Raw genomic sequence first — 12,500 nt, 5'->3', positions numbered from 1 at the left:
ATGCTCATACCGCTGCATCTTCTCTCTACAAACTGTAAATACCCAAATCACTTGAGGTCCTTTGATTTTTGCATACGCTTTGCATTTATACTCGGGAGGAAAAGAAAAAATTAAAATAAAATAAAATAAACCCCCAAACTGCACAAGGCTTTTTTTTTTTTTTTTTCTCTCCTGTGGGTATTTTTTTTCCTTTTTTTTTTTTTTTTTTTCTTTTTTCTCCTCTCTCTCTCTCTCTCCACTCTCCCTCGCCTGCACAGGGGCTGGAGCACACTCAAGTGAAATTAAAATTAGAAGTCAGTTCACGGATTCGGTTCTCTCTGTTCATTTTCTTGAGTTTCATCCTGCGGTTTTGAAACCAGATTTTGACTTGTCTGTCTGTCAGGTTAATGCTCTTACTAATCTCCAGGCGGCGCTCACGGGTCAAGTACATATTGAACAAGAATTCCTTCTCCAGCTCCAGCGTCTGGTGCTTGGTGTAAGGACACCTTTTCTTTCTTCCGCTCTTTGCTGTCAGCCAATTTCCTGTAGTGTTTTCTGCCTTTATATCCTCTGTTAAAAATAACATCGTTACATAAGTATCCGGGGAATGGGAAAGAGAACTTACCCGATTGCATCATTTGGCAAACCAGATTCTTTGGCAAAAAAAAAAAAAAAATTATATTTATTTTTTTATTATTTTTTTATTATTATTATTGTGAAATGAGAAGGCAGCTCGCCTCTGGGCAGAAAAAAAAAAAAAAAAAAAAGAGAAAAAAAAAGGAGCCGAGTGACTTGCTCTCCTACGGGTTTTAGGGAGGAAAAGGCAGGTTTGGAGGAGGTCAGGGGGTGGTTTAAGCCTTTGGGTGCCTGGGAGTAAATCGGTGGTAGCAGCGCGCACCTTCACCTCTCAGCCGCGCAGGCGGAGCGGGGCAGCGCGGAGAAAGCGCGCCGCTCCGCGCTCCCCCACCGCGGGGGTTGGAGGATATCGCGGTATGGATTGAGTCTGGCTTCACTAGGCGGGATGGAGGGGTTTAAAATACCACTAATTGAAAAATAATCTGAGGTCAGCAATGCGATTTTCGGAGTCGTCCGTAGCTCTTGGGGCTTCCCCAAGTCACCCTTTGCCACCCCACCCAAAAAGAAATATATGTATATTATCTGGGCTTCAAAATGAACCGCAGAGGCTGAAATATTTGCCTAAAGGCGTGGTTGTTTTTTTTTTTTTTTTTTTGAAAATAAACCTATTTTCGCTCGTCCGGGAGATCTCTTTCCGTCAAAGGGTATTTTTCGCGAGCCGGGATTGTATGAAATAGATTTGCCTTTATGAGCTGTGTGGGCACATATAGGTAAATTCGGAGGTAATTGTAATCCCATATACACTCTCCTCACTCTACACACTCGTATAGATACGCACACATACACTTTGCAAAGGCAAACGTATTTCACACGTACATAAATAAACACAGCAAATACTTGGGCTTTGATTTTGGGCATGAGAAAATCCTGGCACCAGCAGCCGGCCAATAATTCTGCCTAAACTGTAAGAAAAAGCAAAAGCGGATCCTGCAGTTGTAGCAAAGCACCCCCACTCCACATCCCCCCCCCCACTACCACCACCCCCACCCCCCCTCCCCGGGCAGTGCGTTCGCGAAATTCAAAGGAAAAAAAAACTTGATTTGGCCAAAGGCACCTTCAAAATTTGCTGGTGTGACATGGACCTACTTTGGCGTTTGCAGGAAACCTTTAATGTCACCAAGTCCTGGAAATCCCCTTGGAAACACTATCTCTCTCTCCCCCCACCCCCCAAAATGCTTAAATTACATGAGAAAGGTCTCTTACCTTCCGCACGAATAAAAATTCGGGTTCAACAGAAACGAAAACTGAAGCTATAAAAGATTTTAAAAGGAAGCAACAGAAACAGAAGCAAACAAAATCCGCCCCAAATTGGATCTGACCATTCGAAAACACCGCAAACACCACGAAATGCCTTTGAAAACGCAAAAAAAAAAAAAAAAAAAAAAAAAATATCGGGGAAACCGCGTCTTTCTCCGCGCACCCATTTAAAATTCAACATCTGAAGCGAAAGAAAACCTTTATCTGTATTTATTTCATTCTTTATTTCCGCCCCAATTACAAATCCAACCCAATATAATCTTTCTTTCGGGTTAACTCCCACCAAAACCTCTCTTGGCGCGGACGTTGAAGGCGCTTTGTGCAGATAAGTTTGCGGGGGTTTTGATAACCTTGACTTTGCTTTTTTTTTTTTTTTTTTTTTTTTTTTTGGTGTGTGTAATTGTAATTCAACTGTCAGATAATATCATTTCCCTTTGGATGCGGAATGGTATATATAAAAAAAAAAAAAAAAAAGAAGAGGGCAAAAGAAACCACAAAAAAAAAAAAAAAGAAAGAGGGGGAAAAATAATACTAAAGAAGAAGTCTTTCTGGGTTTTGCTTTTAAAAAGGCCGATTTTGGAAGGGGAGACGCCAGAGGATAGGTTTTGCTGGTGTCACAGAGCCGAGGCGTGTGTGCATGGGGGTCCACACGCGACCCACATGCATGCAGCCCCGCATGCAACATACAACGCCACATACCCCAGCCGTCCTCCTGCTGCTGGAGCCCTAATTATAGCCCAGCTCCTGACACACGGCGGATATTTTAATCCACATACCACAGGCAAACCGTACAACCCGTTTGCTTAGGTCTGAGCGGTATTTGCTACCGAGGAAATTTCCCTCCAACTTTTTTAGGGAAATTCAATCCATCCCTTCACATGATGCCCGCTTATTGACCTGAAAGAAGCCTCTGCATCCACCTCCCTTCCAATTAGGACGGGAACAAACCCGAATATTCACATACACATAGATTTCAAGCCATATGCAATCCCTACAGTGAAAATAAAATGCGCTCAATGAAAGCCTCTTTTCAGACAATCCCAAACTTAAAACATCTGCTCAACACACAGAAACATTTTTTTTTTTTTTTGCCTTCGCAAACAAGACCTCAATTCGCCAAGAAAAAAAAAAAAAAAAAAAAAAAAAAGAAAGGAGAAGCTTTTTCCTCTCTGAGTCTCCCAACGAGTTTCCAAGCCATGAAATGAGCCACAGTGCACAACTCCAGCCTGAGATGTTTGGAACTGCAAATTCGACTCTACGCAGTTTATTTTTTCTTTTTCACCCCACTTTAACACCGAGCAAAGCCAAAGGAGACAAATTCGTTCAGCACGCGGAAATACAGCATTTGCATAGAAAGCGATATGAAGGGGGGGTGGGAGGGGGAAAATCAGGGTTCATTTGCCTTAAAAAACACACAAAATCCATCTAAAACACCCCCCCCCCCAAGCAAACAAACAAACAAACCCCAAGTCTCTGCGATTTCAGAGCAAATCACTTCATCTTATTACATTCTGCAGCGTTGATTGCAAGGACCATTTTTTTTTTCTTTTTTTTTTTTTTTTTTTCCATAAGTACATGCACAGCAATTTTTCTCCATATAAACAGCGACAGGACGAGTTCTCAAATAGCTCTCTGCTCCCTTTTCTCAGCTCTAATATATATACATTTTAAAAAACCCGCAACATTTCTAGGAAGAATATATATATATTTTTTTTTTTTCCCCCAAAAAAAGACAGCAACAATACAGAACATTATGGTGCCAATTTCTGGAGGAGAAGTTGGCAGAGTAGAGAGCACATTACTGCATATTCGCATTACTCTTGCTCTTATTAGCTATGGATGATTACTAATTGCTGAAATTAGCTACTGGTAATGAATGATTCCCTTACCTTTTGCTTCATTGTCAGAATTGTCAGTGCTGGTGTCAGTGTTTTTATTCAGCTCTTTCTCTGCTTCCGAAGGACTTATTTTGGGTGCTGGGGCGCTTTTTTCTGTTTTTATTTCGTTCGTGGATGTGTTCTGAGTATTATCTGTTTTTGTGTTTTCGGGAAAACTCACTTTAGCCACCGGGGGCGGCGGAGGAGGTGGAGGAGGTGGCGGTGCTGGTTCCAGATGCTCATTCCTTGGGTTCAGGCTCGCCCTGGATTCAAAACTTGCCTCAAACTCATTTGGATTGCTGCAGTTTGACGTCTTCTCCATGGAGGGGTAACCTTGGCTTGCTCGGTAGTAGCTAGGAACGGGGACTTCATGGTCATTTAGGCAAGACTCAGGCATTTGGTTGGGGTAGAGGGCTGCCTCTGTGGCATTTTTTGCTCTTTTATCAGCGTTATACATACAGCAAACATTCTCTTCCTTGACATTGGTTGGGAAGGAGCAGGATGGGAGCTGTCTTGCAACAGGTTGCTCGATCCTGTACGTATTTTTGGGGTCACACCAAGTGTCTAGCTGAGAAAGGTAAGATGGATAGGTGCTGAGAGACAAGGTAGCGCTATTCACCTCGTCCCTTTTGGAAAGAGACGGGATAATTCCACAGTTCCTCATGACTCCGCAGCTGAAATCGCTCCCAGGCTGCATGTACATCCCTTGGCTGGAGGAATAATTCTCCCCTCTACAGGTACCGGCCAACGAGTCCATCAAAAACGAGTTAGAAGTCACATTGTTGGGACATGACATTTTCAGAGAGGGTTTTTAAGGAGGAATACTCCAGCCAGGGGCTGACATCTTTTTTTTAGGGGGAAAAAATATCAAGCACCATAATTATCCACGCATCGCTCTCCCCCCCTCCACCCCCCCACGTGATGCCCAGGCCAATGAGGATTGAAAATGGCCTTGATGATTCAGACGGGGACGACGTCACGGGGGTCAAGTTGTCGGGACCGGGAGCGTCACCGTGGAGCAACAGCGACATCTGCCAGCACCGGGCCGGGACCTTCACGTTGAACAAAGGCAGAGCCCCGCCGCCCCGCTCCCCGCCCGCCCGTTTGTTTACCAACGGAGCCACGCGTGGAAAGGGGGGCAAAGGAAAGGGGGAGGGGGGGGGGGGGAGGAGGGGGAAAAAACCCCAAACAAATAATAAAAAAAAAAAATTTAATTTTTATTTTTTCCTTTAATTTAGGGGGAGAGGGTCAAATTTAAATTTAGAAAATCTCACGCATCCTCCCTCCCCCCCCCGCCCCCCCCCCTCTTTCCGTACCTTCTGGGAATTATCTTTTTGCGCCCCCAAACCGATAGAGATCTTTAATTGTTGCCTTCCAACCAGCAAATCCCCCCTCCCTAATTCCTCCGCTCGGCTGCGCCTTCCTCCCCCCCCCACCCCCCCCGCTCCCCCCCCAGCAAGGCTGGGCTCCTCTGGGCTCAGCCGGCTGCTGCGCTGCTTCTTCTTGACGTTATTTTTCTGCTTATTCCAATTATTTGGGGTTTTATTTGGGGGAGGGGGGGAAGCTTGATGGGGTTTGGGGGAGGGGGGGGGCGGTGGGGTGATGCGCTCGGCGCCGCTTTGCTTTTGCTGCTGAGAGAGAGATGTGGGGAGAGAAGTTGGGGGGAAAAAAATGGGCAATAATTGAGAGACCCTTCAGCCAGACGTTTTCCCGAAACCCTGAAGCTCCTTAAAGCAGGTTGGATATTTCCCAAGCAGCTTTTTATTGAAGAAAAAGACGATGAAAACCTAGTTTTGCTTTATTTTCCCTATTTCCCCCCCCTCCCGCAGCAAAGCAGCTTCGCCTTCCCTGACTCTGCGAAGACAGCTTTTTTTAATTATCCACTTTCATTCCCGAAACTGTCTTAAGTTTCTGGACTAAAATGAAATGGCATGTGTGGTATTGTGCAGGATTATAAAAAAAAAAAAAAAGTAAAGAAAAAAAAAAGAAAAGAAAAGAAAAAAAAAAGAAAAGAAAAGAAAAGAAAAAAAAAGAAATAAAATTCCTCCTGGAGAGGAAAAAAGGGGTCGAATTTGTGAAAAGGGAGCGACTTTCAGACGGTGAACTGCAAGAGTGCGGTGGTGTGGTGGGTTTTCTCCCCTCCCGTCTGTCTGTCTGTCTCTCCGTCTGCTCCCTCTTTCTCTCTGGAAAATATCTACTGGGGGGAAAAAAAAATAAATCCAACCTTGGGACTCACTAAATATCACGCAGAAAGCTTTGCAAAATGAAACTTTCCCGATTTGGTCGGGTTTTATTTTATTTATTTATTTATTTATTTATTTATTTTCCTGGGGTGGTTTCACGTGGAAAGTTACTTTTCTCTCCAATATTTCCTCTCTCCTCTTCCCTGGCGCAATTCGCTGCGATGGCAGCTCAAGTTGTTGTTTTCTTTTAAATTTTAAATTCCCGAGCAATATTTGATGTCTTAAACACGACGGAATTGAAACCTTCGTGGTTATCGTACCCTCCCCCCCCAACTTTATTTTCTTTATTGTTTTCTTAATCGTGTAGTAATTAAGCTCTATGAGTTTGAGGGGGTTTTTTAATCATTTTTCCCGGCGTGTTGCAGTGCTGGTGGATGAACTCTGGTTTTAGGTGAAGCGGCGGATTAGGGCAATGGCGAATAAATAAATAAAAAAGGAGATAGCCCGGAATTTCAAGATCATTACAATTAGAAAGAGACGGGTTCAGAGTCACTTTCAAGGGAAACAAAAAGAAAACGCCACCTTTCATTAAAAAAAAAAAAAAGAGAGAGAGAGGGAAGAGGGGGGAAGAAAAAGAAGAAAAAAAAAGGAAAAAGGGGGGGAAAAGAAAAAGAAGGGGGAAAAAAGAAAAAGAAAGGGGGAAAAAGGAAGGGGAGCAAAATCGTGGAAAAAAAAAAAAAAAGAATTACATTGGAGCAGAGAAAGTGGAACTTGACCGTTTGGGGTGATTTGTAACGGTTTAGAGCAAAGTCCTGCTTAAATATTCTCACGTCTGCAAACCTGTTTTCCCAAAGATTTTCAAAAGCAGGGCTGTAAAATTCCCCTCGACTTAACTTTCAAGAGCCTTGCGGGTCTTCTCTCCGCATCAAGTGGGACAAGTTTCAATATCTTAGGCCGAAAAAGCCTAAAAGTGGATAATCCTATTTCGTGTGCCCCCTTCTCCAGCAGAGTAAAAGCTTTCGTAGCCTTCAGACGCCATTTGGTTCCCCTGGAAAGCTATTTGCGACTTTATTGCCTCTATTTGTGTTATCTGCATAGGTCTTTTTAAAACAGTTTGATAGAAATCGTTCAGTTTTATGATATCCAACGAAAATTCCACATAATATTTATAAGCAAAGAATAAAACTTTAGTATGGGAGCCAATATTTTCTCATTTATAGGTGATGAAATTAAAGACCAATGCAATTTTGTATTATATTGCGCTTTTTTTTTCCCCCGGTTTGATTTTTTTTTTACCCCCCCTCTTCTACTTTATTTTTGCAGCTGATGTGGCTGGCCAATAATTTATGCTGCTCAGTCAAACAGTTACACATGTGCATTTTTTTGGGACACCAAAATTTGACCTCATAGTTTCCTGTATTGTCTGCCTAAAGATTAAATATGTTTTCCTGATTTTTTTTTTTTTTCGCCCTGTATTCCGGTGCGCGTTTCTGTCGAAGGCGATGAGAAGGAGTTGCACCGGAGCACATCAAACGCGACATTAAATAAAATTTGAATTTGCTTCTCCGCAGAACCAGGCGCTTCACAAGAGCATCTCGAGCAAAACTCCCCATCCAGGTTGCTGGAGAGAGGAAAAGAAAAGAAAAAAAAAAAAAAAAAAAAAGAAACGGTGCTGGAAACCTCATCTTTTATGAATGTGTAAATGTTGTGAGTATAAAATAAAGATTTACACTGTTCGCAGGCGTTTTGTTTATCAGTTTTTGCCAGCACAAGCTACCGATGCAAACGTTTGAAGGGTTTCGAGCCTGTTTCGAGAGCTGCTAATCAGCGTCTTCGGGAGCAAAAGGGATTCAGTAAATATAAAATCAGATCGTTCCTAAAAAGACCTCCTGAATATATCTCGAAACTTCACCGCCATGGGTTTTTTTGGCCGTGGAAAAAGAAAGTTGACGTTAGGAAGCAGCGCAGAGGCGTCTCCAGGAGACCGAATATTGTTTAAAGTTAAAAATAATTAGAAGTATGATAAACATGGGTCATTAATGGAAAGAGAAATAAAATTCATCAGCCTAAGTGGAACCCCCGTTGGGAAAAATGCTTTACTCTAATTACAGAAAATAAATACGAACAAATGCTATTAAAACTTAAAAGGAGAGGCTCTACCCGTGGTAAGGACTTTAATAACCTACTTTGAATTTTACACACTTTTAGGGGAACCATAGACAGGTCCGATGTTCATCCCCCGCCGCCTTCGGGCTGCCACCCCCACGCGTTTCCTAGAGAGCTGCTCTCCACCCCCCCCCTCTCCCCCCCGTGGGTTCAACCTGGCCTCTTTTTTGGGCCAGTTCAGGGGGTTTTACCCAATGAACTCCAAGGCACACCGAAGGAAAAAAAAAAAAAAAAAAAAAAAAAGTGGGGTTTTGCCCTTCCCGGGTCCTGTTCTCCCGGGCTGGGGGGGGAGGGGGGGGGGAGGATGCTGTCCCCGCGTCCTCCCATTGTCCCCAGCGCCACAGACAGAGCAATTGCCCTCAAACGTCCCCAAATCAGGGCCGGGGATGCCAGGGAAGCCGTGGACCCTGCTAGGCAGGGACGAAGGGATGGCGGGGAAGTGAGGGGGGGGGGGGGGGGGAAGATGCCAGAAAACCCCCTCTTCTGCCCATCACCCCGAGGAGTATATAAATGTCTACAATTTCCAAGACAAAGCATCTCTCAGACTTCCCCGGAATATTTTACCTGTCCCCTTTTCAATCTAATTATTTAACCGTGAGTTATGTGTAGAAAGTGCTTCTTATGCCCATTGTATTTTTTACCAAGTTTTCTTACATTTTTATGACAAACATTCATTTTCGCTTCGAGGAAGTATTTGGTAGCAACACTTTAATGATTACCTTAAATTTGTATTTTCTGCCCGGTATTATGCCCCATGTTGTAGCGGAAATAATTCTGATTTATGACAAAGTACACTGGAGTACAATAACAGCGATGCAAAAATAAAACCCACGCCTTTATATGTTGGCTTAGAAACTGTAAACTATCACCACAAGAAATCTATCAAACTTTACAATCCCTCTTACCCTGCTTCCTTCTTTCTGAGTAACTTAAGTCAAAGAATTATGGAATGATATTATGTTCCTTGAGGTGGTATTGAAAACTGTGTTCAAGCTTTTCTACCCCCAACATAGCACCCACGTACTGGATGGAGTTGGGACCCTTTGCCTTTGCCTTTGATCCCGAAGGCGAAATTTGGGAAGTGTAATTCATATATAAGCAAGAGCAGGCAGGGTGACAGAGCACAACGATGTGACACGGGGATTTCGGAGGAGTTTATTCAGTGCTGAAATGTTTCCTTTAATTTTCCAACCGCGTTAACAAACTTAAATATTGTCCCCCCTGCCAAAAAGAAAAAAAAAAAAAAAAAGAAAAAATTATTTCTAGCAGAGGTGGGAAAGTCCGGGTGGAAGCTCTGGAAATGTGGATTATTGCATATTTGGAAAATTAAAAGGTGGTTGGACTTTATTTTTTATTTTATTTTATTTCATTTTATTTTTTGCTCTGGGAAACGCTGGTGGCTGCGCTGCGGTTTTTAAGCTGCAAAATAACTGAGCGGTTGATGGCAATGTGGATTTTGGAGAGCCCTTTTTATAAAGTTTTTTTTTTTTTTAAAAAAAAAAAAGTTGAAAGAGGCGAAGAGTAACGATGAAAGGTAAAAATTGAAAACAATGAAGGAAGTGCTAAAATGTGGGTCTGTCCCGCAAGTTAAGAGCAAACCTCAAAGAATTCCTATTTTTCACATATGACGATAGGAATATGATTTCTTTCAAACTTTGTCAAAACGCTGATAATTTAACAGGCGTCTTTGAAGCGGCAACGCCGGTCTGCTGAGCGCTTCAAAATAAACATTATTGTTTCAATTACAGTTTTAACAGAATATGGAGAGCACCGCGAGGACGGGCAATTAACACTCACGTTTCTCCTTGAAAAAAAAAAAAAAAAAAAAGCCACTGGGGAAAAAAAAAATTATCTGAATAAATACAATTTTCACACCTACAGCATGGAAATAAGTTGGAGGTAGTGGAGTTAAAGCACGACCTTTTCATTTTGCCAGATTTGCTTAAATTTGAAGGTCTCCACCTTCCAAACACAGACACCGCCGCGGAGATGGAGAGGACGGAGAAACGTATGTGCAGAGAGAGAAATTTATTGGGGAAAAAAAAAACAACCAACAACCCCAACACTGTAATTCTCTTTTTTTTAATATTTTTTTATTATTATTATTTTTAATATTTTTTTTCCATACCTGCAGCCCTCAGCCTGAGAGATAACCTCGAGTATCTCCTGCTTTCTTAATCACACGCTCTTCTCAAACCCCAAAGACTTTCAGCTATTTTAACCGTCGTTTGGGCACTCACATACGGTTTATATCAAGCACATCTTTACAGCAGAGGACTGCAGATTTTCTTGAGCGTGTATCACTTAATTCAAAGAGAGGAATTAGGCCGCTTTTGAACAATTAAACCGAACGAATTTACTTTGCTACTTGTAGCACATAAACAATTGTAATGTTTACATTAAGTTTTCCCCTCTTCTTTTTTTCTTTTTTTTTTTTTTTTTTCCCCCACCAAAAGGAACAAAGTTGGTTTTGTTTTTTTTTTTTTTTATGGGCTCCATCAACAATATGTTCCAGCCTAATTCCTCAACTCTAGATAAAAAAAAAAAAAAAAAAAAAAAAAAAAAAGGAGCCTTATGAGGTTGCAAACCACATTCTCGTGGTTTCATGTTGTAATTTAGAAGTTATCAAAAGCAGAGAAACGTGCTTCCACCCAACATGTGCTGTGCATCCCTGCATCCCCCAACTTTATGAAAGGCGGATAAGCCAGGCCTTAATGAGCCGCCATTTTGGGGCAAAAATAAGATAAGTCATATTTTTAATATAAATCCCGGAGAGCGGAGGGGCAGCGCAGCTCTCAGCTCCCCCCTCCGCCGCGTTTCCCCCCCTTTTTTTTTTTTTTTTTTGAGGGGGGGGCTGTATTTATTTTTAGGGGGTTATTTATTGGGGGAGGGGGAGCAATTTATTTATGGGAGGCTTTTGCATTTATGGTTTTTTTTTTTTTTTGCTTATGGGGGAATTTTTATTTGTGGGGGGCTTTTTATTTACGGAGGGCTTTTTATTTATGGAGGGCTTTTTATTTACGGGGGGGGCTTTTTATTTACGGAGGGCTTTTTATTTATGGGGGGCTTTTTACTTATGGGGGGTTTCTTTTGGGCGGTTTATTTGGGGGGGTCTCTTGGGGGGCTAATTAATTTTGGGGTGCCTATTTATTTGTAGGGGTGTGTTTATATTTGAGGGAGGTGGGGTGGGAGGGTGTTAAAAACTAAACCGCAAGTTTGCAAACGCTTTGCCTCCAACCCGCAATTCCTCCCCCAAAGTTTTCTCCCTCTCCCCCCCTCCCTCCCTTCCCCTCCCTCCTCCTTTTGCCGGGGTAGGGGAGGGAGGGGGTGGGGGGGGGAGGGAGGTTTACAATATTTCAACAGCAAATTCGCCGCCGGTCACCCCCACCCCCCCACCCCCCCTCGGCAGAGCGGTGCTTCAGGAGAACCAATTTAATCGCCTTTCGCCAAGGTTATGGGCCACCAGGGTCCCCTGGGAGGGGGCTCCAGGACTTGGGGACCGCCGCCTGTGCCCAGTCCTGCCTCTCCCTCGGGAACAGCTATTGCTCCTATAAAAGTTCCTGGTACACAAATAAATGAATTCACCCCAGGATCCACAGGCGAGGATTAGCTCAATTGATGGTCGCTTCGAGTCCACTTGCCAAAAACCACTGGCTTTCTTCTTGGCTTTTGCGCAAATCCCAGCTCTGGCCAAGTCGCAAACCAACGTCAAGCCCGTGAGGAAAAGTGGAAATGGTCAAAAAGGACGGATTTTCCCCTCGTGGCTATTGTGTGCCGCTCTTGCTGAGTTGTTCAGCTGAAGTTTGGGTTTATTTACGCGCCACCAAGGAGGTTTCGCCATATCGCACAGTCAAGTTTACGCGCTCCTTGGCCTGGCGCCTTCGGGATGGGGTGGGCTGGGTGCAGGTGGGTGCGTGTGCGTGGGGGTGCGCAGCCCTTCCGACACCACGAGAACCTCGGGACACTTTAATCCAGCATTTGCAGCTCTTAGGAGACCCCCCCTCCCCAACCACGCTTCTTTTTCTTCGTTCTTTTTTTTTTTTTTCTTTTCTTTTTTCCTTTTTCCCCTTTCTTTTCTTTTTTTTTCATTTCTTTTCATTTTTTCTTTTATTTTTCCTTTCTTTTTTCCTTCCTTTCTTTTTTCCTTCCTTGTCTTTGTTCCTTTCTTTCCCCCTTCATTTTCTTTTTCTTTCTTTTTTCCTTTCATTTCCTTTCTTTTTCCTTTCATTTCCTTTCTTTTTCCTTTCTTTTCCTTTCTTTTCCTTTCTTTTTCCTTTATTTCTCCTTTCTTTTTCCTTTATTTCTCCTTTCTTTTTCCTTTATTTTCCTTTTTCTTTTCTTTTTTCTTTCTCCTTTCTTTTCCTTTTTCTTTTCTTTTTTCTTTCTCCTCTCTTTTCTTTTT

The 12,500-nt window shown here is 42.9% G+C and overlaps 1 protein-coding gene across 1 annotated transcript; it reads right to left on the bottom strand.

Annotated features, from left to right (window-relative positions):
• Nucleotides 1–271: 271 nt before the first annotated feature.
• Nucleotides 272–4,545, bottom strand: HOXC10 (homeobox C10; the record flags this gene model as incomplete). The annotated part of the gene is made up of 2 exons (XM_082496467.1): nt 272–549; nt 3,762–4,545. The coding sequence occupies 2 exons, from the start codon at nt 4,543–4,545 to the stop codon at nt 272–274; spliced, it is 1,062 nt and encodes a 353-aa protein (XP_082352593.1).
• Nucleotides 4,546–12,500: the final 7,955 nt, after the last annotated feature.

The sequence above is a fragment of the Vanellus vanellus genome, assembly GCF_965231255.1.
Source record: "Vanellus vanellus genome assembly, chromosome: 28".
In the NCBI taxonomy this organism is placed as follows: domain Eukaryota; kingdom Metazoa; phylum Chordata; class Aves; order Charadriiformes; family Charadriidae; genus Vanellus; species Vanellus vanellus.
This window is presented reverse-complemented; position numbering and strand designations above follow the sequence as displayed.